Genomic DNA, 23930 nt, shown 5'->3' with positions numbered 1-23930 from the left:
AAGCGCTTAGCATACAGTAAAACCCAATTAATGGTATTACCGTTTGTTGCTATTTTTTTTTTTGCTGTTATTTTTCTTCAGATATTAGGCAATTTCAAAGATTATCTCTGGGTTTATTTCCTTGTGTCCCACTACTTAATTAGTTTTTGGGTGCATGAAGGCTGTGACAGGACCTATGGGTGGTGACCATCTACAGTGGTCACAGAGGAATGCCCACAAAGGTACTTACTCTGCTCTTCTTACTGCTGGACATTTTATTCTTGATATAGCTGAATGTACGACTGACTTTTGTTCCACTCTTCCCTTCAAAATCTTTCTTAGAGGGGCTTTGTGGCAGGAAACTATAGGTCTCTTCTGTTATGCTAAATAAAAACAAGAAGATTGATTTTTTAAAAAAAGACTACAGGATTTTAAAAAAGGAAACTGAGATTAAAACACACATTTCTTTGTAACCATGTTATCATTTTAGCTACAAGTCATAGTCAACTTATACACACACATGAAAATGGGGAACAGAACGAGCAGGACAGGGGCTGCTGACTGGTTCCATACAGTAAGACCCAAGAAGAGAGCATACCACAATGCCCACGTTCTGGTGCCAAAACCTGGCTAAGTTTTGTTGTATCAGCCATTAATGTTTTAGTAATAGATTTTCAGTATCAAACACAGCCTGTCAATTATTCATTTATTATTTTATCTGAAACTTCTAAATCTAAAATAGCACTTAACTTAGAACCATCTTTGCACCAAACAGGTGCTTGAGAAGAAACTCATAAGTACAGTGGAATAATGGATACATTGATAAAGGTTACAAAGAAATTTTTATGACCAAATGCATATTCAAATTCCCTAAAGGAATAAGTCACGTATCGTTTTTAGTCTTTGGGTGCACTAGACACTCATTTCTGGTGCATATAGCCTTGCACAATCTTAGGAGGGAGAAGAGTGTAGAAAGATCCCTTTTAGGAGTTTCACACTGATCCAGATGGACTACTGATCTACAAAGCATCTAAATCCATCTATGATGGACATGTCTGGACCTTAGGAGATTCATAATGGTTGATTTCCTCAAAGAATGCTGGGCACTTGTATACATTATCCATTACACAGAAAAGGATTCTACTTAGATTACTTTTTTTCAGGTGTTCTACAATCGTTATTTTAAGAACTTTTCCGCAGAAAAGTTATGTTTATCTCAAGGGCCTCTGGGAGACGACAGAGGCATAACTTCAGAGAGAGAACAATCCTCTCCAATAGCTAAAGGTCTGTTTATATATAAAGTACTGTTTATAAAATAAAGCCATCTGTTATTATGATAAAGGGGAAATGGTGTGAGAAGCACTGCTCTAGAGGACAAAGGATAAATAAACTCAGAAATGCAAAGAGAAGCATTCATACAGTTCTGGATCACTGAGTCACTCTAAAGCCTTTGTGAAAAGGAGAACAGCTTGAAGTGTAGCGCAACAATCAAAACCCCATTATGCTTACATTAAGAATATTTTAGAACCCCATAAGCATGAGAAGAGGAACATAAAAATAAACAAGGAGTCAAAGTATTAATCTTCTGCCCATTGTCAACTAAAGAACCAATTCACTTACTTTGGACAGAGCTGTGTAATATGTACAGGTAGAAGAAAATGACTTTATTTTAAAGCTTACAATGGCTAAAGTAGCAGCACTGCACATGCACAAACAAAATGCTGTCAGCCCTTAGGGACTAATAATTTCTATAAACAGAGTACAAAAGTTCATAAAGTCAAATACAAGTGTTTCCTCTACTGAATAAATGCAAACGCTTATCGTCAGGATAGAGAACAAAAGTAAAAGGCTCTTGAAGACATAATTCAAAAAGGATAGGCCTTCTTTACAAACCACTTGTAGCCACTATTCCAAATTTATCACTCAAGGAAGTAGGATTCCAATGAGCTGAATTCACTTCTTAGGTTAGTTAAATGTCCTAAGACATTTTGGATTTCCTTCATTTCGTCTCAGGGAAAGGAGTAACAAAATAAATGGGTGGTACCTCTCAGTCAGATTGGCACTGGTGCTGTGGAAAGGCCGAGAATCTGGAAGAAAAAAAAAAAAGTAGAGAGAATGTTGGAACCGAAGGATTGTGCCTGGCTGACAGAGAAGAGGTTTAAAATGTTTACAATGACACACGTAGAGCAGAAAGCATCTGAAAGCCGTGTGTGGTGCCTTCTCCTCCTAACTAAGGGTTTGGAAGAAGGAAAAATTCAACTCAAAACCCTTAACATTGTAATTGGAAACAGGCAGCAACAGGAGCGAATTCTCCCTGACAAAAAATTTAATCCAGGATCCAAGCTAGTGAGCAAACCCCAAACCAACATGTTTTTCTCCATGATCAAACACACGAGACATGTTTAATTCCTGTTCTTGCCAATACTCCGTTTCCAAAGGCCATCTTTCTGAGATGACATCAAGGAAGAACATAAAATCGAAAATTAAATATATATGCTGTTCATTTTGCTTTCATAAGTTTCCATACCAAAAGATCTAGCTATTGTAAATCTAATATTTTCGTGAGCATTCCTAGAAATGGATTAGTGAACAAGAGAAGAGCATTAAAGCTGGCTTCTAAGTTCCTTGTCTTATTACTAATTTGGGGTGAGATCTCTGGATTTCATTTCCTCATCTGTGAGACGAGGGAGGTAAAACACATGGTAAGGTCTTTGCCAGGCTGACACTGACAATGTGCAGGGCAGATGCATTCTTCCTTCTTCCATGACTATCAGACCATAAAGTGAAACAGGTCGTTAGAAGTAAGGCCAGGTCAGACAGCAGGGCAGCAAGTGGAGCAACCAGAAGGAACACTACATTATTTTATCTACAACATGTTAATAAAGTTTGAGTTACTTCAGAACTTAGATCAGTGGGTCTCAAGAAATGGTTTCCAATTTTAGGGGATCAGGTATAGAAATATTTTCTGTGCATAACTCCAGGTAGACAAGAGCTGTCGAGTACCAATGTTGTTATAATGTGAGTGGGACACACACTTCTTCCTTCAGGTGGGTTTCAAGGATCTGAGATTACTGTGAGTCAAGTTTTAGTTTGATAAAGATTTGAAGATGTTCCACTACCAGATTCCCAGCATTTAAAACTCTTAAATGTCCAACCTGTTCTAGATTCTGAACAGAAATTCAAAATGGTAGCTAATACTAAGTAAATAGCCAACAAGTATTCTAAGTCTTCTTTCTATGGTTCTTCTCTTACCAGCTTGGGTTCTTCTATTTCACTTATAATGTGTGGTAGTAACAGCCAGTTGAGAAAGATGAACCGAATAAGAGTTAATCTGGGATCTGTCCGAGTTTCTGTACGATCTAGGTGTGAAATTGTCAGCAGTTTAACCTCAGATGCTTTAATTTACTTAAAAAACCAAAAGTGTAGTTTAGGATCAGTGGCTTTAAAATCTTTTCCATCCAAGGGACCTTGCATGATAGAAGCAGCATTAAATTCTCTCATGCTCCCAGGACTCTGATGTATAATAAAGCAATCACCTAGAAAGTTAGCACCCTAGTAATATGAACAAGGAGAAACTAAAATCCACAATGAGGAAAAATACCAACCAGCAAAGTGCCCAGCCAAGAACAAGCTCCCAGTACATTTCTGTTGAATAAATTAAAAACTGAACAAATATGTGATTAAGTACTAGGAGAATCTATGACTCTTACAAGGATTTCTAACATTTTTACTGCTGAAAAAATTGTAATTCATTTGCTGTGACTTCCTAGATGTGGTTCTGAAAACTGATTAATTCACCAATACATCTCAGATTCCTTTTTTTTTTTTAATTTTTTATTTATTTATGATAGTCACAGAGAGAGAGAGAGAGGCAGAGACACAGGCGGAGGGAGAAGCAGGCTCCATGCACCGGGAGCCTGATGTGGGATTCGATCCCGGGTCTCCAGGATCGCGCCCTGGGCCAAAGGCAGGCGCCAAACCGCTGCGCCACCCAGGGATCCCCTACATCTCAGATTCCTAAAGTGTCATTAAGCCTTCAGAGAACCTAATAGTATGAAATAACCAATGTTACTTCTCTGGTGCAATCATAGACAAAAGCACAGAAATCTGTCACTGATGTTGGCCTGCAAAGTACTATTGCAGGTCAACAGCATATTTCAACTAGGCTTTTCTTAAAGTCCTGAAATAACCTGCAGACCTAATATACTATAATATTCCAGGGTCAGAACTACTGGATGGACATGGTCAATATTTTCCAAAGTGTGTTTCATGGAATACTAGTCTTGTGAGGTGTTGTGCATAGTCAGGCACATTTTGTGGTTATCTAGCTAATAACTTTGGGAAACATAGCTCATTGAACATGCTGTCTTGGAAATTCACAATGTACACATTAGCCTCTGAAATCAGCTTAACTGGAGTTTCCTAAATTTATGTGGCCATGAACCAAATCAAACCTTTCTTTTTTTCCTCTCTCCTCTACCTCCCTAATACTCCCCAATACTCACTGGTATTTGTGAGTTTAAGTAACATATTTTGAGGAATGCTAGATACTTGGTTCAAAGATCTCTTCAAGCTTCTACAACTTTTATGATTCCATCATGTTGGGTGAACTGTATAACCAGTGCTGTTTTACATCAATAATTTTATATTAGTGGTAGAAGGAATGCCACTGGGACCTTTGTTGTAGTTGCCATATGTGGACCTATTTCTCTGGGTGTATCACAAATATTTTCAACTGAAATAGGCTTGAGAATTTCTGAACACTCAAAGTTTTTTTTTTTTTTAATTTTAATTTTTTAAAAAAATTTATCTATGATAGTCACACAGAGAGAGAGAGGCAGAGACATAGGCAGAGGGAGAAGAGGGCTCCATGCACCGGGAGCCCGATGTGGGATTCGATCCCAGGTCTCCAGGATCGTGCCCTGGGCCAAAGGCAGGCGCCAAACCGCTGCACCACCCAGGGATCCCTGAACACTCAAAGTTTTAAGTGGACTTTCGCAACTTCCCTATTACAACCAGTATAAAGATCTCATGCTGTGCCTACTTAACAAATATCTTTTAATTGTGAAAAAAGTACTAAATGTAATAAGAGAGAAATTTTAAGAGAAACTGACTAATCTTTGTGTTACTATATGTAAGGTACTTTCCTGTAAGAACAATGCAAAGATGTCACTCTGAGCTTAAATTGCTTAATTATAAAATTTTAATATTTAAATAAACAAATACTACTGAAATGTATAGGGTCAGCAAGTGGTAGGAATTAGGGTGTTAAATTATATGAATACTGTAATTCTCTGAGACTCATACTGGTTATATTAAAATAACTCATTATTTACCTTTATTGTAGAAATGGTTTTTTTCCATTAAAAGCAGCAATCCTGAAATATTCCAGAAATTTTGCATAATTGAAAACCACGATTTTCATGGGGAGGGAATTCCTTTCCTTTCCTAGCTTATTAAAACTGATACTTTATAAAGTTTTAAAACTAGGCATTATCAAATAAGAATACACTAATCCTAAATCCATACTGTAGGGAAACTATTGAAAAATAAAGTTGCGAAGGAGAGAAGGTAGGAAGGGAGGAAATAAATCTGTAACTCTCATCCCCTATTTCATGGGCTGTAATCTCAAAGGAAAGGTATTTCCTTCTTTCTTAATTCCTGTTCTTGCCAATGCTCCGTTTCCAAAGGCCATCTTTCTGAGATGACATCAAGGAAGAACATCTTTCTTTCTTTCTTTTAAGTAATCTCTATGTCCAACTTGGGGCTTGAACTCCTAATCCCAAGATCAAAAGTCACATGCTCTTGCCAGTGAGGTGCCCCAAGGGAAAGGTATTTTTAAAGACATGTCTGAAAAGTGAGAAGAAAAAAGCTTAACGTTAGCTTTTAAATACCACAGGTGGATATCCAGATGTCCCATGAGACCCCCCCCCCCAAAAAAAAGGGCAAACCAAGGAAAAAATGAAATTTACATGATCAAATAAAAAGCTTTGTGAAATTAGTGCTCAGTAGTACAAAAGCTACCAGGTGGGATAGGAACACATCCCTGTGCCCTGGAATCAGGCCCCCGGATCAACCAGTGCAGGTGGTATACAGAGGACAAAAACTGTTTCATCCAGATTAATTTTTAAAGTGAAGCATGAAGACACGTAATTTAGAAATGGTGGCGTGCAAGGGGCTAAATAATGTCTTAGTATGAAGCCAACAGCACTTGCAGCACTGGTCAGACCCTTTGGAGAGCAGTCATGGACACTACAGTTGCTTACTTACTATGCAACTCCTCCTCATCATCACTGGAGTAAGAAGAGCCAAGAGAAAAAAGAGTTTTAGATTTAAGGAGATGTGGAGAGATGTGGACGGAGAAGGAGACCCGCCTTGCCGGCTGCATCCTTGGCTGGGCTGAGAAAGTGGGTTAACAGAAGATGTTAGCACAGCAGACTGTTCCAGGACAGAGTGAAAGGCACCTCAAATTACGCTGAATGGAATAATGTTACTAGTCTGTTTGATTGCAGGAAAGGCTGTCTAGGGGAACAACGTATTTGTTTACATTTTCATCTTTATTTCTGAATACGCAGAATTTTAATACAGCTTAAATAATTCATCCAACAAACACCTACTTGGTAGAATAAGAAATTCTACTGTGGGTAAAATGCTATTAAGACAGCATTGCATGCTATACAGAGAAATTGTTCATGATAGGAGGAATCAATATATTTGGCAAACCTCACTGTTGTCCTGTTTTGAGATACTGGCACAGCCACCCAACCTTCAGTAGCCACCAAATCTGAAGGTAAGATTCTCTACCGACAAAAAGATTATATATAATTCACCAAAAGCTCAGGAGATGGTTAGCATTTTTTTAGCAGTAAGGTATTTTTTATTTAAAATACGTGCACTGTTTTTTTAGACATCATGCTATTGCATACTTGACTAGAGCATAGTGTAAATGTATCTTTTATATGCACTGGGAAACCTAGTAATTCATCTGCCTTGCTTTATTCAGATACCTGCTTCATGGCGGTGGTCTGGAGCGGAACCATGATACCTTGGTGGCACACCTAAACTAACTCACCTACTGAATTCCCAGTCTCCTTTTAGTGTCAACTTTGAGATTACTTCTCCCTAGTAAAGCTTTCTCTGCTGGATGTTCCTGTAAAGCCCAATGTTTCTTTCACTTGCTTTATTTATCACTTCATATTACACACACCTGTTCTCTTGTGGAGGGAATGTGGTGAAGAAACTGTATCTATAAGCTCATCCCTCTCCTACCACTGTCTAGCCTGGTGCCCGGCAAAGAGTAACTCAAATGCTTGCTGAATAAACACATTAATAAATGAATTTCCCTCTGAAAGCTCAGTGTCCTAAATGAAATGAAAAAACCCCATACCAACTGAATGTTCCATATAAATACTAAGTGATGTCTGTCAGCAGCCACATCACGTGACAGATCAAAGAACTACTGACACGAATACATGTACACTGGGTTTTTTGGCAGTGACCACCTAGTATAAAAAGTAAGGCATCCTCTTCATGTGCTTTCTAAAGTTACTTCGAAATGTGAAGCAAATTCAGGAAATGAAAATAAGCTCTCTTATTACACAAAATATAAAAGCACCCCCTTTTGTCACAATTTCATGGATCATATGGAGCAACCTATTTGTATGAGTATCTAAGGAGTATCCTCAACATATATGGAACATATTTGTTCTTTGTGATAACACACTCAGAAAACTGAAGGCAAAATGATTTCTCATTAAAAGCCTCTGAAATCTAATGGGTATACTGTCCTTTTAACATCACCGCCACTAATGTGGTTAGGGACCTTCCAGGGATACAATCAACCAAGCACTTTCTCTGTTTGTGAGCATCTTCTGAGTAGAAGCAATGAGATGTTTTATTTTATTTTTTTATTTTTTTATTTTTTTATGATAGTCACAGAGAGAGAGAGAGAGAGAGAGAGAGAGGCGCAGAGACATAGGCAGAGGGAGAAGCAGGCTCCATACACCGGGAGCCCGATGTGGGATTCGATCCCGGGTCTCCAGGATCGCGCCCTGGGCCAAAGGCAGGCGGCCAAACCGCTGTGCCACCCAGGGATCCCCAATGAGATGTTTTAAAATATACTCTTGGAAAGGGATCACCTGTAATAATGGAATTATGCTGTATGTGCAAAAACAATGTTTATTCTTAAGTTCTATCAAGAAACCATCCATGTCTGCTGGCAAGCTGGGAGTTTCCACTCCATCCTCTCTGATGCAAGAAGAAGAAATAGGGCCAAACCCATCTCTGGGAGCAGTTTCTCTGAGGGCAATCTTTCCAGCATTTCCCCACATGATGCAGGAAGCTGCAATGCTATTCTGATTCCCTAAAAATGAGCTGGCAAGATGCATTCATCATGTTCCCACTGAGGCAGCACAGCCAAGACATGTGAATGAGGACAGCTCCCCACCTATTGTGGTTCCCAAGTAAGCTGTCACCTGTCTATTTTCCACCCCCAAAAATGACACAGAAATCCATTAGTCACCACCTTTACTCAGTATTTTCCTCTGCATCAATGGATTTCAAAAAGTGATCCCACCTTAGAAATAACATTGAGTTTCTCTTCTAGAAAATGACCCAATGAGACATTCCAGACAAGAGGCTCAGGAGACATATATTTTCAGAAATGCCCAACTGTTAACAGCTATGAAATACTGTGGTAGAGGCAGCTAATTTTTTTGAAGGAAGAAGACACAGCACAGGTAGAGGCTGGAAGTAGTGAAATAGGTAGATTTTAGAAAGTATTTTGTTCCTAGAAAAGTGTACTCCTAAGACACAACCACTTAAAGACAATGAGGCATGGTGTTCTCCTTTAACATTTAAACTCCAGTCAGAGACAGACTCTGGCACTGTTCTAGGCACCAGTGCCTAGTGAAATCAATGAACTCACTCTGTAACAGAAACAAGTGCTTACTGTAAGCCAGGAAATACACTAAGGATTTTATGTAAATGCACTTTTAAGCCTTATCAACATTATTATCCCTGTTTAATCAAGTAACAGAAAGGATTTCACTATTTAGCCCAAGGTCACATAGCCACCAAATGTGTGCTTACAGTAAAACATCAATTAAAACATTTTAAGTGTACTGAATACTTTAAGCTTTAAAAATTGCTGTGTAGATTTTAATTACGATTCTTTCAGCTAGGAAGACCATGATCAGAGATGAATCATGCAGAGTATTTAAGTGATTTGGAATGGAAGATTTGAGTCTGTGGCAAATTGAGAATCAGGCCAGTGATCCTGATGCTTAAAGGCACAGCACATGGGACACAAGGTTTAGCCTTCTGTTCAACTGCCAGGACTTTTACATCTGTGAAAAAATTTATGTTTCTAGAGCAGAATAAAAAAAATACACTTGGGAAAATTAATTGTATATGGGGAGGAACTAAGGATAAGCAGTATCATTAGAGTTGATTAACCCTCCAATTACAGCATATGCTAACTCAGGGAAAGTGTGAGGCTAACTAATTTATGACCTAATCATTCAAATGTGCACAAAATGTGCAACATAAGTCACAATGAGGGTACCCTCTTTTAATCAAAGGATTAAACTCTTGCTTAGAGCTCTACTGTTGACAACAGTCTGCTAACTCATTTCAGTCCTCTCAGCGAGTGGACCAGAAAATTTCCCAGCAACAGGAGGAAAAGCTCTATGTGCCAGAACTCCTGGCACTCTAGGACAGTGTTTTCTGGGAGTTAGCTGCATTATTTATAGTGTTTGGCTAGCAACTGAAAATAGTCAAAAACCATCTTGCTTTTTGGAGGAAAAATTAATGAAGTGTTTCATGCACGAGGCAAGAAAGTGTCACAAAATATAGGAAAAAGCTCCCTCTGTGGGACACATTCTGTTGGTGTTGTTATCTGTTGCTATGGGAGTAGACTCTCCACTATGACACCACATACACTAGTCATGGAAGGAGGCTGCACAGAGCTGAAATGTCTCACTTCAGAGTGCTTTTCTATCTGTGGCTAATGAACTCTAGTACTCCAGGATTATCAAATCCACTATTAACTATTTTGTTATAATGATTTTCATTCTATACCAGCAAAACCTCTATTCCAAAGCCAAACTGAAACAAAACCAAAATCCAAACAAAAACAGGAAACTCTATTCCAATTGTAGTTCTGTGGGATCATCATCTTTGAGACTATGTCATTAGCAGGCACATCTTTATAGTCAAACAGGCCAGATCTGAAGTACTGGTCATGAAAATGAGGACAAGGGTAACAATTAACTATCGTGTATTAATTCTACAGTGGAAGTTAAAAAGATGATGCCTGCAGTAAGTCTTGAACTGAGACAGAACACCTCCCTAATGTAGGGCAGCTACTTCTGTCCCCAACTCTTTTAAGATGAGTTATATCAGGGGACACTGAAGAAGCATCAGAAACACCAGGAGAGTTTATTTATTCCCTCTGCCTCAGCCTGCTTGAATACATGGACTTTCAGCAAATAATGGGGACAATCTAATCTAAATGAATGTCTAAATCTTTAAGTCATGATCTCAAACTGTACTCATGGAAAAAAAAAAAAAAAACCAACCAAGATTTTAAAACTAAAATAAAAAGGTGGGGTTTCTCAAAGAACAAGCTATCTTTCCATGGCAAACATTTAGATCCAATTCAAATATGTTTCTGAGCATCTTTTATTTGCAAAGGCCCTGTGCTTAACAGATGCCAGACATCTACCTAATGCGTCTAATGGGTCCTAAACCTGCATAGAGCTCCATTCATATTTGCAGATGTAATCCTTTTGGTACAGGCTTAACCAACTAAAAATATATCTCAGTCTTTCTTTGTCCTTCATGTTCTGGACATTTTTGAAGATTTCAGGAAACTAATATCGGTTAAAATTTGGATAATAGATGAGAATATCTTCAGATATAACCTCATTGTGTTTGTAGCTTACTCTCCAGTGTTTCAGAAAAACACTTAAAAAAAAAAAAAAAGACTTGAGAAAGAGAAAAAGAACGAGTGGTAGGGAGCAGCAGAGGGACAGGGAGAAGCAGACTCCTTACTGAGCAGGGAGCCTGATGTGGGGCAGGACTCAATCCCAGGATCTTAAGATCATGACTTGAGCCAAAGGCAGATGCTTAACTGACTGAGCCACCCAGGTGCCCCCAGAAAAATACTTTAAAAGAAGTGATAGAGGAAGAGCGATTGATAAAAAGTTATGATTTTCATAAGATATATCAAACATTTAACATCTGGGACTCCAAATGAAGAATATATGGTAATTCTTTGTAACTATTCTTAAAGTCTGAAATTACTTCAAAATAAAAAATTTTCTAAAATCTGTGTCAGGTTTAGGCCCAAGACTATAATGCATTTAATGTATTAGAGCAATTTTTAGCAAAAGGAGGAAGATCCCCAAACTAAACTGTATATCACCTTTTCCATTTAAATGAGCCACTCAGGAGAAGAGACAGGCGAATTTTGGAAGGTAATATTACAGTCTTAAAGTAAGAAGAATGACAAAGTGTTTAAAAAATATTTAATTTTTAAAAAAAGAGGTAATATACTCACGGTCCAACCCTGGATGGCTGATTGTCATTAATGAGATGGATTTTGTTAATGGAGAAGAAATGGCTGATGTACAGTAATTGAATCCCTGTTGTTTAGATCTGTGACATGCCTGGGAAGTACAAAAAATTTAAAAAAATTGAAGAACAGGTTCTGAATACATCTTATTATTTCTAGATAAGCACAAAACTTTACCTTCCAGTCCAACCTAGAAAAAGACGGCAGTTCATGGGAGGGGTAACAGCACAGGCTCTATAGGCAGATACACTGGATGCAAGTCTGCCCCTGCTACTTAACAGCTGTTTAACTTCAGAGGAGTTACTTAGCTTTGAACCTTAGTTTTCTTATCTGTAAGATGGAATAATGGAGTGCCCATCCTGTACAGTGGTTTCATATCCGTCATAATACCTAATAATGTTTACTAGTACATACTTAGTAAACATCTGCTGAATGCACAATTAGATAAAAATAACTTCACTGGAAATACCAAAACACATATAGTATTGCTCTTGTTCTTCAAAAATCTAAATATCCTTTCTAGAGGTATAGGAGATACCAATAGTATTATTCTGATCTTAATGAGTTGGAAACAAAGCGGCAAGTAAAACGTTTTAAGATCAAGAGCCAGGCAGGCATTCATCTGGGAAGAAGTCTAAATCTTTCCTTTTCTAAGATCAGACTGCTCTACATGAACATGAGGGGTGCTGAAATTGGTAATTTACTGCCTTCAGTAAATTCACAGCAGCCATGTAATGCAACCAGCTGCAGAAGCTCCTATAATAATGCCCCTAGAATAGTCCACCAGCGTGTACTGGCATACTGCTGGTGGTGAGGGGCTCCCTCTCCTTCTGTTCTGAGACGGCCATTTCAAGTTGTTAGCTGACTTTACTTGTCATGAACCACCCCCTTAACAGTAGGCTAATATCTGCACATGCTCAAAAGGAAGCATTGAAAATCTGTTACTACCATGAATTCAACTCCAGTGTGCCAAAGACTTCTGATTATTTAAAGCTTGTTCCATGTGTAACCATGGAGCCTAAGGCAAACAGTTGCTATGTTTCATATACAACCGTGAGGTCTGAAAAATGAGCTCAGTGAAAGGCAGAGAGCTTTAGCAGGAAGCTGGCTGCTGGCTACTTGTCCAGATCAGAGATACCAGAAGCTCAAAAACCCACTCTGAGGCTGCACACAAGACAAAAACTATGGGTGAGCAGAGTTCCAGAAAGGCTAATGAGCACAGGAAAGCACGAAAATGTCAGCAACTTCATCTAGAAAGACTAAATCAGAAAAGCCATTTTAGAAAGGCTTCAGCAGTAACTGATACCACTTATTAACAGACAGGGTCCGCTGTCCAATTCCTAGAAATATGTTTCAGAAAAGGTTTTACATAACAATATTAAGAAAATTAAAATGTTCCCATTTCCTCATTAAAACTCTCCGACTTCAAAAATGTGGAGAAAAGCAGTGAGAGTAGCAGCCAAGAATTCTGAGGTTAACGTTGTCCAGCCAACGGCCAGTTGTGAGGCCTTCGGCAAGTGTTTCAAATGGGCATGAAGTTCTCACACACAAGGCCTTATGTGGAATCTGAAGGGATATATTGGCTCTAAGTCTAAGATTCTGTTCACAAACCCACAACTTTGGTATTTTGCCTGGTCTTACAATGGACTTCCAAAGGATTCTATACACATGAAATGCGGTTTATTCTTCAGACTCCTCACTTACCAAAGATGCACTTGGCAAGCTATGAAAGAATTGTTTTTATTTTTCACTCTCTTTTTCTGTTACCATTAGGTTGAATAAATTTAAATCATTTGCTTCAATAAATATATTCTCCATTTTTAAAAAAAATTTATTTTTATTTTTTAGTCATCTCTAATCAATGCAGGGCTTGAACTCCCAACCCTGAGATCAAGAGGCAGCCAGGTGCCCCTATTCTCCATCTTCTTGCTATTTTTCTTAACCCTTTCTAAAGTGTCAGGCTCAGAAGACATGGGAGATGGGGAAGGGGGAGAAGTGGCAGAATTCCTTTGTGCCTTCAAACTGATTTTCATCCGGCCAAAATTCTCTTGGACCTTCACGTAAGTAATACATTCATTATTAAGGTAACCCCCCAGTGTCCAATTTCTATTTGATCATATCACTGCTACGTAATGGGGTGTAACAGAACATTAAATGTCTACATAAAATCCTGTCACCAACTCAAATAACAGGCTGTTTTGACATTTTTGTTAGCTTCATTAGATATGGTTCCTTCTATTTCTACCTAAAACTCCAGTCATCTACTCAAACACAGGTGTTTAACTTTGTTGTCTGTTTAATTAGAAATGTTTCATTTGCACGTGTATCACAGAATCCTCCCAGAAATCAAGTGAAAGTTCTCTTGGCCCAAGTGGAAGATAAAGTACCAGGAGTCCAGGGTGGGAGGGTCTAAAAGCTTATGATTCTAGTTCTCACGGCAAACTCCCTGAAGACCTGTGCCTGGTGGTTAGTGACAGAAAGGCCCTCGAGGGTGAGCACTGGGAAAGTCACCTGACTGGCTGAGAGAAGACCAGGCCCTCCAGTAGGGAGTTCCAGGTGAGTGCCAAGGGCAGGCATGAAGAGATCATCAGCGGGGAGGGAGTACAGATGTTTTCTGAAGATTCTGACAGTGATGGGAAGCAGAGATGAAAAACAGCCATTTTCTAGGCAATGTGAGAAGACAAAGATTTTTCTTCCCCAGGAAGGGATAGGGTTTTGAAAAATTAGGTAATTTTATGTAACAACTTCAAGACTCATTTTACTATTGGGATGATAAAAGAAGTCCTCAGGTAAGAAGGAAAAATTCAATTACACATCCTGGGTACTTTCCTTATTTAAAAACATCTGCTTTGATGGAATATTTAAATCAGTGCAGATTAAAGGTATTCTTTAGTGTTAAGTGCTAAAAACTTGCTTTGTGCTAGACTGAGTATATGGTATAATGGGTAAGCAATCACAGCTACTAGACTTCTATTAATCTAAGTCTTGCTTTTTTTGTTCCTCATGTGAGGACACATGTAGGGAAGCATACATTTTTCCACATCAGCAGCATATATCCACTTCAGCCTTACCTGCTGATCAAGCATCCTATGTTCTCTCTGGCCTGATTCCAGATCCTCTTCTGAAAGTGACACCAAAGAGTCACCCCTTTCTTCACCATTGAAAGGGTGTCTGAGTTCTTTGGTGTTTATGGAGTTTACATCTAGGGATGAAGATGGCTTGTTTCCGGCACCAGCTCCTCCTGTCAAGCCTTCTAGGCTGAAACTGAACACAGAGTAAAGGAGTTAATTCATTCTATTTCTGAATCTCAGAAAGGAAGGAGGACATGAAACTGCTCTGGGTGTATCTCCCTGCTGATATATCATTTCTATGTCATCTAGCAAAGTTATCGACAAGGGCATGGCACAAATGAGTGCCAACTATCTTTACCCCCCACAGGTGTTGGTATGCTGAGAAAGAACACTGCACTGAGATTTTCTTATCTTATTCAACTTGTTCAAATGTTGGCCATCTAAGGTCATTTTCTCAAAAAAATTTTTTTTCAATATACCATATGGATAAGACCGTAGTATCTTACTGATCTTTTATTTATGGGTGGTTTTCCTTGACCTGACGTAATTAATCTTTGCCAAAGTCTGAGCTCAGCCAATACCAAAGAATTAAATGGCACGGAGAAAAAAGATGCATAAGTAACTTTCTGAAGATAAACACGGATAAAGACTTGCCCTTGAGTCAGTTAAGTGGATCTTTACAACTTTACATTCAACTACAGTCTAGCTGACCTTTATAATTTCACAGGTACGTGTCTACTCCAGAAACCCAAGTGTTACTTATGAGCAGTATCATCTGTACATCTGGCTGGACAACAACTGCTTTACAGGTTCCCGGAGAACCGTCAATTGCAGACAGATGCATAGGCCGCCTTAAAGAATGAAATGCTGAAAAGCTACTAAGCCTAAGAGTTTTAATCTTTTGGTTTTGATATTGACCAAGAAAAGGGGGCCAACTTAGGGCACGGGATGCCTGGAATAAAGATTCTGTGGTCTGCAGAGAGAAAAAAGCGTTTTTTTTTTGTTGTTGTTGTTGTTTGTTTTTTGCAAACAGGAGACTACAAAGAGTAGTTAGCATCTCTCCGCCTTGGGGCACTAGCCAGAATAATCCACATGTTACAGTTGCAGTGAGAACTTCTTTAAAATAAGCAAGATTGCAAAATATAGCTGTAGCAGACCACGTTCTTAGTTACAAGCAGTTGGAAAAGCATTTGAAGGTAAACTGAAGCTATTCAGTTATCTCTGTTAAAACTGTACAGTTAGTTCTTACAAATAATTCATGTGTGCCAATCCAGAGGGCTTGTATTTGCTTTTTTTATTTCATAAATTACTTATTATGAACTGAAACCATATGCTTCTATTTTTCTCTAGTGGGTAATTTGAACAATGGATTTTGTTTTTCTTATTTCAATATGACAATAGAAATCATGATTAAATGTTAAGTAAATATGTCTCTGTGAAACTCATTTTCAATACCAGGGAGACAGGCTAAGTGAAGAAGAAATTTAGTTTTCTATTGTGAATTGTCTGTAAAGCCTGAGAAAAACCAGTCTATCATTACCCACAAAACTTAATCCTAAAAGTGTTATAGTAATTAAATCTGGCTGCTTAGCTAAGAGAAGAATATGAAACACTGAGGAATCTGTGATTTTGGAAATCTAAAGAGATTGGGGGATTTGGAAACAAAACAGAAATAAGTGCATCTTATTAGCTGCCTTGCTTCTGTCACTGTTTTCCTCAGGATGTGGGAATCCCCAGGTTCTGGAAATTAGGACAAACCAAAACCAAACAAAGACATGATCTACTTTTTTATACCATAGATACAAGTCTGTGCAGAAAACACCAAATCTCCAGCCACTTGAGACAAATAGGATGCATCAGGGTACACCATCCACCTCCTAGTCCGTACCCCTTCAAATGGATTAGTGCTGCCCATAGCAGAGGCAACTCAACACTGTGCTCACAGACAAAGCAGGCTGCCATATGCATTTGAGCCACACAGAAGCAAGCTCCCAGCCAAAAGCCCAGGTGCCATATTTTATGATTCCCCGTTTGGGGGCTGGACATGTAACAATACCATACCTTCTGTAATTAAAGTCAGCACTCAGGGCAGCAGAGTATTGCACACCAGAGGGACACCAGCTCATACTGGGGATGACATCAAAGGCAGAAACAGAAATGGAGGGAGAAAAGAGGAAACAGCAATGGGGTTATTGGGTTTGAAAAGAAAAGCCATAGTTACAGACAGATGGATTTATTTGATCATCAAAAAAAGGAACATAACATTTAGAATTTAGAAAAAGGCTAGAACAAAAACGACAGAAACTTAAAACTGCTCTACTCATACCCATCTAGACAATGTGCTGGAAATGATTATGTGAGTTTGCCACAGGGTAACAGCTCTGAACAGAGTGCTCCCTCCTCAGGTATTGTCCAGAGGCATCCCCATTACTGGAGACAGTCCCTCTGTACGCTCTGCCACACTACTCTCAGACCTCTGTGGCCACGGTGATAATCCTTAACTACACTAAACTCACCTTTGACTAAAAGGGACAATGACAAATTACACTGGGGTAGGATCAATGGGTCATGAGTTTTCTTCACATGTTTCCAGTTAGGGTCCATCTAAGCCAGAGGTCTCCTGAATCTTTCCTAATAACGATATCCTATCAACACTCACACCCATCTTTAAACCCTACTCACTAAGTTCTTGTGATGAAGATATGCCATGTCACACTAGTCACATTTCCTTATATTTTAATGATAATGAAAGCACGTATTTTTTTTCAAAAGAAAAGGAATTCTATGGTACTGAGTGAAAACTGTGTCTTAATTTTAGGTTTGCATCCATCTTTCCCACAAGATGAAAAAAAAAAAAACTCCATTTAATCATCTACTTTGATTATCTTGGCACTGGTATTTACCCTTAAGCAGGAGGGATAGAAAATCTAGGGTTGGAAATACCATGTAAATATAACTAAGAAAAAAAAATTCAAAATATCATGTACTCTGTGAAGGTTGCTGCATCAAGTCAGGATTTTTGACCGACAAATCAAAAACCAGTTAAAAAATACACTACTACCATTTGGGGCCTTAAAAATCTAAGTGATGTATTTTTGTTTTCAGAAGGGGATAAGAGTAACATCCACTCAGCTCCCTCTGGAATCTTGCAAATGGGAAGATGTACAGACCCCAAAACCCTTTGAATACTCTGAATATACCTAATAACTTTGCTTTGTTGATAAGTGGGGGTTTCTGACAGATGAAAAGACACAAGGAAAATGGCGGGAGAATAAACAGAAGAGCTAGCCCTATGAGTGTTCTAAAAGTACATCTTTAATATCACTTAAAAATAATTTCAAGAGTAAAACACTTAAAATCAGGTTAAATTAATAGCACAAAGCTCACAAGGGCAGAAGCAGAAAGGAAAAATATGCATCTAAGACACATCTCTAGTCTGATAAACGAAATCAGACTGATTTATAATTTGCTTCTGCAAGGGAAGCAAGCCTCGATATAAGTTACAAACATGCACAAGACTAAGAAGTCCATTCTCTGAAATTATTAACTTCATTGTGAATCTCCAAACTGTTAATAAAAATTTAAAAAAAAATCCAACTTCTTAAAAACACACGTTAATCAGCAACTGAATATACATTACCAAATTATCATTCAAAAAATAAATCTCCTTCTACAGATTTAAACATCCCTCTACTCTCAGAAAGTGATAATGCTGTGAGAGAGCAGGGTGAAATTTAGGATAATGAGGATGCTGAGAGACAGGAGACAGGAGGGATGTGACAACCATCCTGAGGCTCCAGGAAGGAAGCTGCAGGTGGTGCTCAAGCAGCAGCAGACCTGCCCTTCCTTCTTAACAGAGAACTCGGATCATAAGAGCGGTTTGTAGGGTTTTTATGAGAGCCTCCTAAATTTCCTCAGTTCCTCAATTAGTGGAGGTGACATTTAATGGTTCTTTGACCTTACTTTGAGAGTTCGGAAATTCTAGATTTTTAAAAAACAAATATTCTGCTCCCCACCTGTTAACACTTGTGGGAATGTTTCAACTTTACTAGCTAAGGCTTCATATAAAATTTTAAATTATACTTCACATTCTTCCTGCAGAAAAATGACTAAGGGTGAGACGGTACCTAGCTCTATCGTGAAGCTTGATCTATATACTGAGACTGTATCCAGCAACTTGTCATCTTCCACTGTCAACACATGCACGCTTTTACTAAGTTCACACTGAAGGCTTTAACGGAGAGCCAAACAAATCTCTAAAGGTCTCAGATTCTTCTGAAAGGGGCACTTAACAACGTGTTCTCCTGGGAGAACAACTCAGCTGATCCATGATTACCTGAGATTCATGAGAGTATTTGTATTCATACTCAATTTTGTGTCTGAAATCAGGCATTATAGGAAGTACCCACTGGAAAAAGACAAAGCCGGGAGGATTACTATGTGCCAGCTTCCCAAGGAAGGGCTTCAGCTCAGAACTGAAAATACCTCTTCACAAATGTCTCCCAATATGACAAGCTATGTGTAATTCCACCACCATTTCTGGATTTCTGAATTTCCGTCCCCCGCACTCCCCCCCCCCCCCCCCCCACCAAATAATGGAAGGAAAGGTCACTAATGATGACTTCTGAACAAGCAGAGTAAAACTCAGTATCTGAAAAGCAAATTGGCACTTTTTGGCTAGAAAGGACTATTCAGCTTATAAATTACTAATTTCTAGTTTCAAAATGTTACCTGACAAAAAATAATTAAGGAATTCAAAGACTGTGAGATGAGCTAATGTGCCTTGTTTTCAGAAATGACTGCATCAACAATGGAGTGGTCAGTGGGCCTAGATGTGTCGAAAATGTGTTAGGGCCTGTGTGCCAGCACACAATTTTTTTCTTCTTCCCCCTTTTCTAGGGGTGGGGGAGGAGGAAGAAATAGTACTCCCCAGGGTCCCTCAGGCACAATCAATGTGCCTTTGAATTCTCCTAGGGAGAGTTATCACAGTGATATCTGAACACCAGTAAGTACAAGACAGAAAAAACATTAACAAAATTTTTTTAAAGATAAAAATAGAAAACTTCAGATTCATGAAACCATTTCATATGCAAATGAACATCAGAAAGTAATAAATACCTATATTTTATTTGCTTGAAGCAGATGTGGCATTTTAAAAATAATCATGTTTAATCATGGCTTAAGCAAAATGAGATGCTTGTTAGTATAAGCTCAGAGGCAACACAGTTAGTCCATCAAGTTAGTGAACTCTGTACCTTCTCCTATGAATGGGAGGTCTCCTGACAACATCCCCAAGAACTCGCAATGAACTGAAAATGAATGGTGGAAGAGGTCAGTGTTGAGATGAAACACAATGAACACAAATGCATGAAGCATACAGACATCACAAAGGGGGAGACTCAGGCCACAGAGATATAGAGAAACAGTACAGGAAGGCAGGAATGAAAGAATGTGGAGTTAGAAACACAGGAGAACCAAAAAGGCCTGGCAGCCTGACAATTTCTGGGGAGGATCACTCTGCTCCCTCCTTGCTCCAAAGAGGTAATCATATGGCAAGGAATGAGGTTTATTAACTCATACAAGTAAAAGGATTTTAAAAAGGCCATTCAAAGCTTTAAAAGAATTTCTTAAGGCTTTAAAACTCAGGTTACATTATATGCAGATTAAGCATTAGCTAAACCAATAATTCCAGTCCATCCACCATCTCCAGAGGCACTGGGGCAGTGGTGAGAGCGATGGCCAGTGCTAGACTCAAACAGGAGATGTCGTGATATTACACAGGTTGCAAATATGAATAATTAAGTGAAAGGGTTCTAGTCTTCATTGTCTTAAGAGCACCATGTAATCTTGGGCAAATCATTCAGTTTGAGCTTTAATTTCCTCATCTGGGCTAGAAGATCCATAGTCACAGCCAACTCTGAAATCAAAGTCACGGTGACAGGATCCATAGTGGGTTATAAAGAAAAATGGATTGTATTTATAAACTCTCATTTCTTGATGCCGTTATCAACTTTGACAGAATGTCCTGTCAAGAGGCTACTCTTGACTCAGGAAAAGAATTCCACCATAGGGATCATTCCCCACATCCTTATTTACTTATTTTTTTAACTAGTATGAATGCTTTTTTAAAAAAAGTACAGTGTGAAAAAGCTGGGAAGGAAGGCTAAAAAAACTGTTTATATAATTTATGCTTTCAAATGTACATAAAAACTATCCAGGAGATAGATTTTAAAAATAGCATCCTGCACTCTACCAAAGAATAATATGGAATCACAGAAAAGGCACTTAACTAGGAGACCAGAAACCTAGATTCTACTGACCTCACTCGGTAAGTGATATCAACTATTGGCAGCAGTCTTATCTGCACAAATGCAGACAATGCCACCTGATTCAGCATTCGGACTGGAAAATCAGATGGGATACTGTGTTATTAAACACGTCCAAGAGGAGTAGCACATGAGGAAAGTGTAAGGTATTGCTGGGAGCTCCATGAAGGTGGGGACTCTGGCTCATTCACCTGTGTCTCTAGAACCTAGAAATGTCTGGCATGTAGTGGGTGTTCAATATATTCTGGCTGAATAAAAGAATAAACGAGTGAATGTCAGCAGATAACACATACCTATAGTTTTGAAATCTGAGCCATGTTTAAGGAAGTAGAGGAATTTAAAAAAAAAAAAAAAAAAGCCCTTACCGTCCCAGGTGAGGTTTGTCACACCACCTGTTTTAAAACAACAGTCAGCCTGCTCCCTTAGCTTTTCCTCCTCAAGAAAGTAGCTCTGGAGTAGGCACAACTATACATACAGCAGGCATCATGGCATTTGTTTGCTGGAGTGAAAACCGTCTGCTTAAGTTCGTGTAAGCAGCCTCTGGTCAGAAGGCAACTCCACACTACCCTCTGATAGCCTGCTTCCAAACTGAACGGCTGAGACTGGGTCACGTGTAAACACGTCCCTAACAACTGGAGGATATGTGGAAAAATATCAACCATTCAATGATACTGAAGGATTCTTTTGCTCTTTTATGATTAAATAATCATTTCAACTCTGTCAAAACTTTCTGCATTAGAAATGGACAGCAATTCTCAGGAAGCACGTTGAAAACATAGTGTTAAGACTAACATTTCATGTTTAGTTTTTAATCTGAAATTGATAGGACACTATTCCCTCCACAAGTTTTTAATCTATGAATTTTATTAACAAATGACTATAAGCATTAAATACCCACCATGTAACAGACCTACTTCACTTGCAGTATTTAGAATTATAAATATTCTGAAAGGCAGGTATTTTCCAGATGAGAAAATTAAAGCCCAGAGGAGTCAAGTAACTTGCCCATGCAAATCTATCTATATAATGAGTTAACAGAGCTGGGGTTTGAACACAGGTTTTCCTGATCCCAAAGCCCATCTGCTTTTTCCATACCACAGTGTCTCCTAAATTTTTTTTTTTTTTTTTACCACAATAACACCAAGTCACAGCATCAGAAGCAAGCAGACACTGAGAAATGAAACCAACAGCCCCCGCCAGGTCCACCTCACCTGCGCTGGTTCATTTCAGCATCACTGGCCGCGTTCTTCCCAGGACCCCAGCTGTGCCTCCGGAAAGGGGACAGCGAGCGCATGGAGCTCCTCAGCACAGAGCAGTTCGCAGGCACCTCGGTGATGCTGTCCATCTCCTCCTCCTCCATCTCACCTGAGCCGGCAGCTTCACCCTCGCTCTCTCGACCCTCAGCTCCCACCCCATGGCTGTAGAAGCTGTCAAGACACTGCTGATCTCTGGACCTGTTCAAATTTGAAATCTGGGGGAGGGATACATCACTGCCATGAGAAGAATGTCGATCCAAGGAAGCTGTGTCGTCAGTGGAAGAACTGGATCCAGTGATATCACAGACCAACTGCTCTTCCTCGGGCTGTCATGGAGAGAAAATATGCACAGCTGAAAATGGCAAGGCGTCGTAATTCCCGAACCAGGAGTGGCTTCCTGGTGGCTGCACAGTGGGTAGGATGGGCAAGACCCCAATTGGCATCAAACAGGTGTTTCCTTTATGAAAGCATGGTCACAGTTGGATTCAAATAGCCCCTGATGAAGGTGTGGTCTAGGTCTGTGCTCTTTCTACACTCTTATTAGAGGTACACAGACCATTCCTTTCTTACAGCGGAAAAGCATCCAACCCAGGTTCAGGTTGGTTGCATAGGCCAATACCACCAACTGAAACAAAGAGAACTTATGTACCTAGGCTTTCTGCTGTGTGAAAACTCTAAATTCATATCCTATTAGGTTTAATTTTTCCCACAAGCTTGAACTAAAAACACGGTTGACTGCTTGGTTGCCATAATGTTCTGAAGTTAATAGTCCAAAAGCAAGTCTGTAATTATTTTAAGAGGCCTTTTGAAAAATGCAGAATAGCTTATAACCCAATCTAAAATCTGCCAAGAAAGCCCACATTCTGGGCCATGAATGCCTACATGGAAGAAATCTATTCATTTCACTGGGAATTGGCAGTGTTATCAAGCCAAATCGAACATAAAATAATCAGTCCTGGCAACGGAGTCTTTAGTAAGTGATGATGCTCTTTCCCTGGTCAAACTCTGGAGCCTAAGAGAAAAGTACATTTTGATCCCAGTAGCCCTGACATTCTCTGTTTCCACAAACACCAGAGCACATAATTGGATAGGTGAGGGAAAGATGAGCATCCTGATGCTCAGAAGATGAATTTATCTGGAAGATACATAGAAGTGTCTAGAAGATGCATGATCACACTCTTGAATTTGGGCACTGAACTCTTAACATCTTTATTGTGTTCTTCTAGGTCAGGGAGCAGGGACTAGGGAAAGGCATTCTGTGGTTTATTTTTCCTTCTTTCCAGTCTAATCAAAGTTTTAATTTAATTAAGAGTGAAGAAACTTACAGTTCTTTGAGAAAGCTTTTAATAATTATGAGAACTAATGAGCCTTTTAGCTTTGGAATAGAAAATAAGACCTAAAAAAAAAAAAAAAAAAAAAGAAAAGAAAAGAAAAGAAAAGAAGACCTATTCAAGAAGGAGAGTATTTTCAAATATTTACAGTAACACTTCAAAAGCATTCTCCTCCAGCTCATATGAGCTTTTTTTTCACTCTGTGGCATCCAGTTTCCTCATTTAATTGATCTGAAAATGATGGTAAAGGATGAGACTAATAGGGAGATGTGGGGGTCACTAGGTCACTAGGACTCAGTCCTTCCCAATACACAGGTGGTGAACAGCAAGAACAAGATGTGAACTCAGGCAGATTTCAACTACAACTGCCCTGTTCTGTTCCCCTCATT

General features: G+C 39.0%; 1 protein-coding gene across 11 annotated transcripts in view; it reads right to left on the bottom strand.

Annotated features, from left to right (window-relative positions):
- The window catches only part of AKAP13 (A-kinase anchoring protein 13), a 323293-nt gene that overhangs the window by 57056 nt on the left and 242307 nt on the right, over nucleotides 1–23930 (bottom strand). For 4 of the 11 annotated variants that reach the window (XM_072737237.1, XM_072737236.1, XM_072737241.1 and 1 more), the window contains 6 exons: nucleotides 22166–22536; nucleotides 19884–19937; nucleotides 14629–14821; nucleotides 11543–11651; nucleotides 2024–2066; nucleotides 230–362 (listed from right to left, as the gene is read on the bottom strand). In XM_072737237.1, the coding sequence (XP_072593338.1) occupies nucleotides 230–362; nucleotides 2024–2066; nucleotides 11543–11651; nucleotides 14629–14821; nucleotides 19884–19937; nucleotides 22166–22536 (903 nt within the window). Of the gene's footprint in view, nucleotides 1–229; nucleotides 363–2023; nucleotides 2067–11542; nucleotides 11652–14628; nucleotides 14822–16689; nucleotides 16756–19883; nucleotides 19938–22165; nucleotides 22537–23930 lie in introns of all 11 variants that reach the window. The other 7 variants (XM_072737238.1, XM_072737243.1, XM_072737244.1 and 4 more) reach the window with 3 other exon arrangements.

Source organism: Vulpes vulpes, chromosome 14 (assembly GCF_048418805.1).
Source record: "Vulpes vulpes isolate BD-2025 chromosome 14, VulVul3, whole genome shotgun sequence".
In the NCBI taxonomy this organism is placed as follows: Eukaryota; Metazoa; Chordata; class Mammalia; order Carnivora; family Canidae; genus Vulpes; species Vulpes vulpes.
The sequence above is the reverse complement of the archived record's forward strand: the minus strand, read 5'-3'. Positions and strand labels throughout refer to the sequence as shown.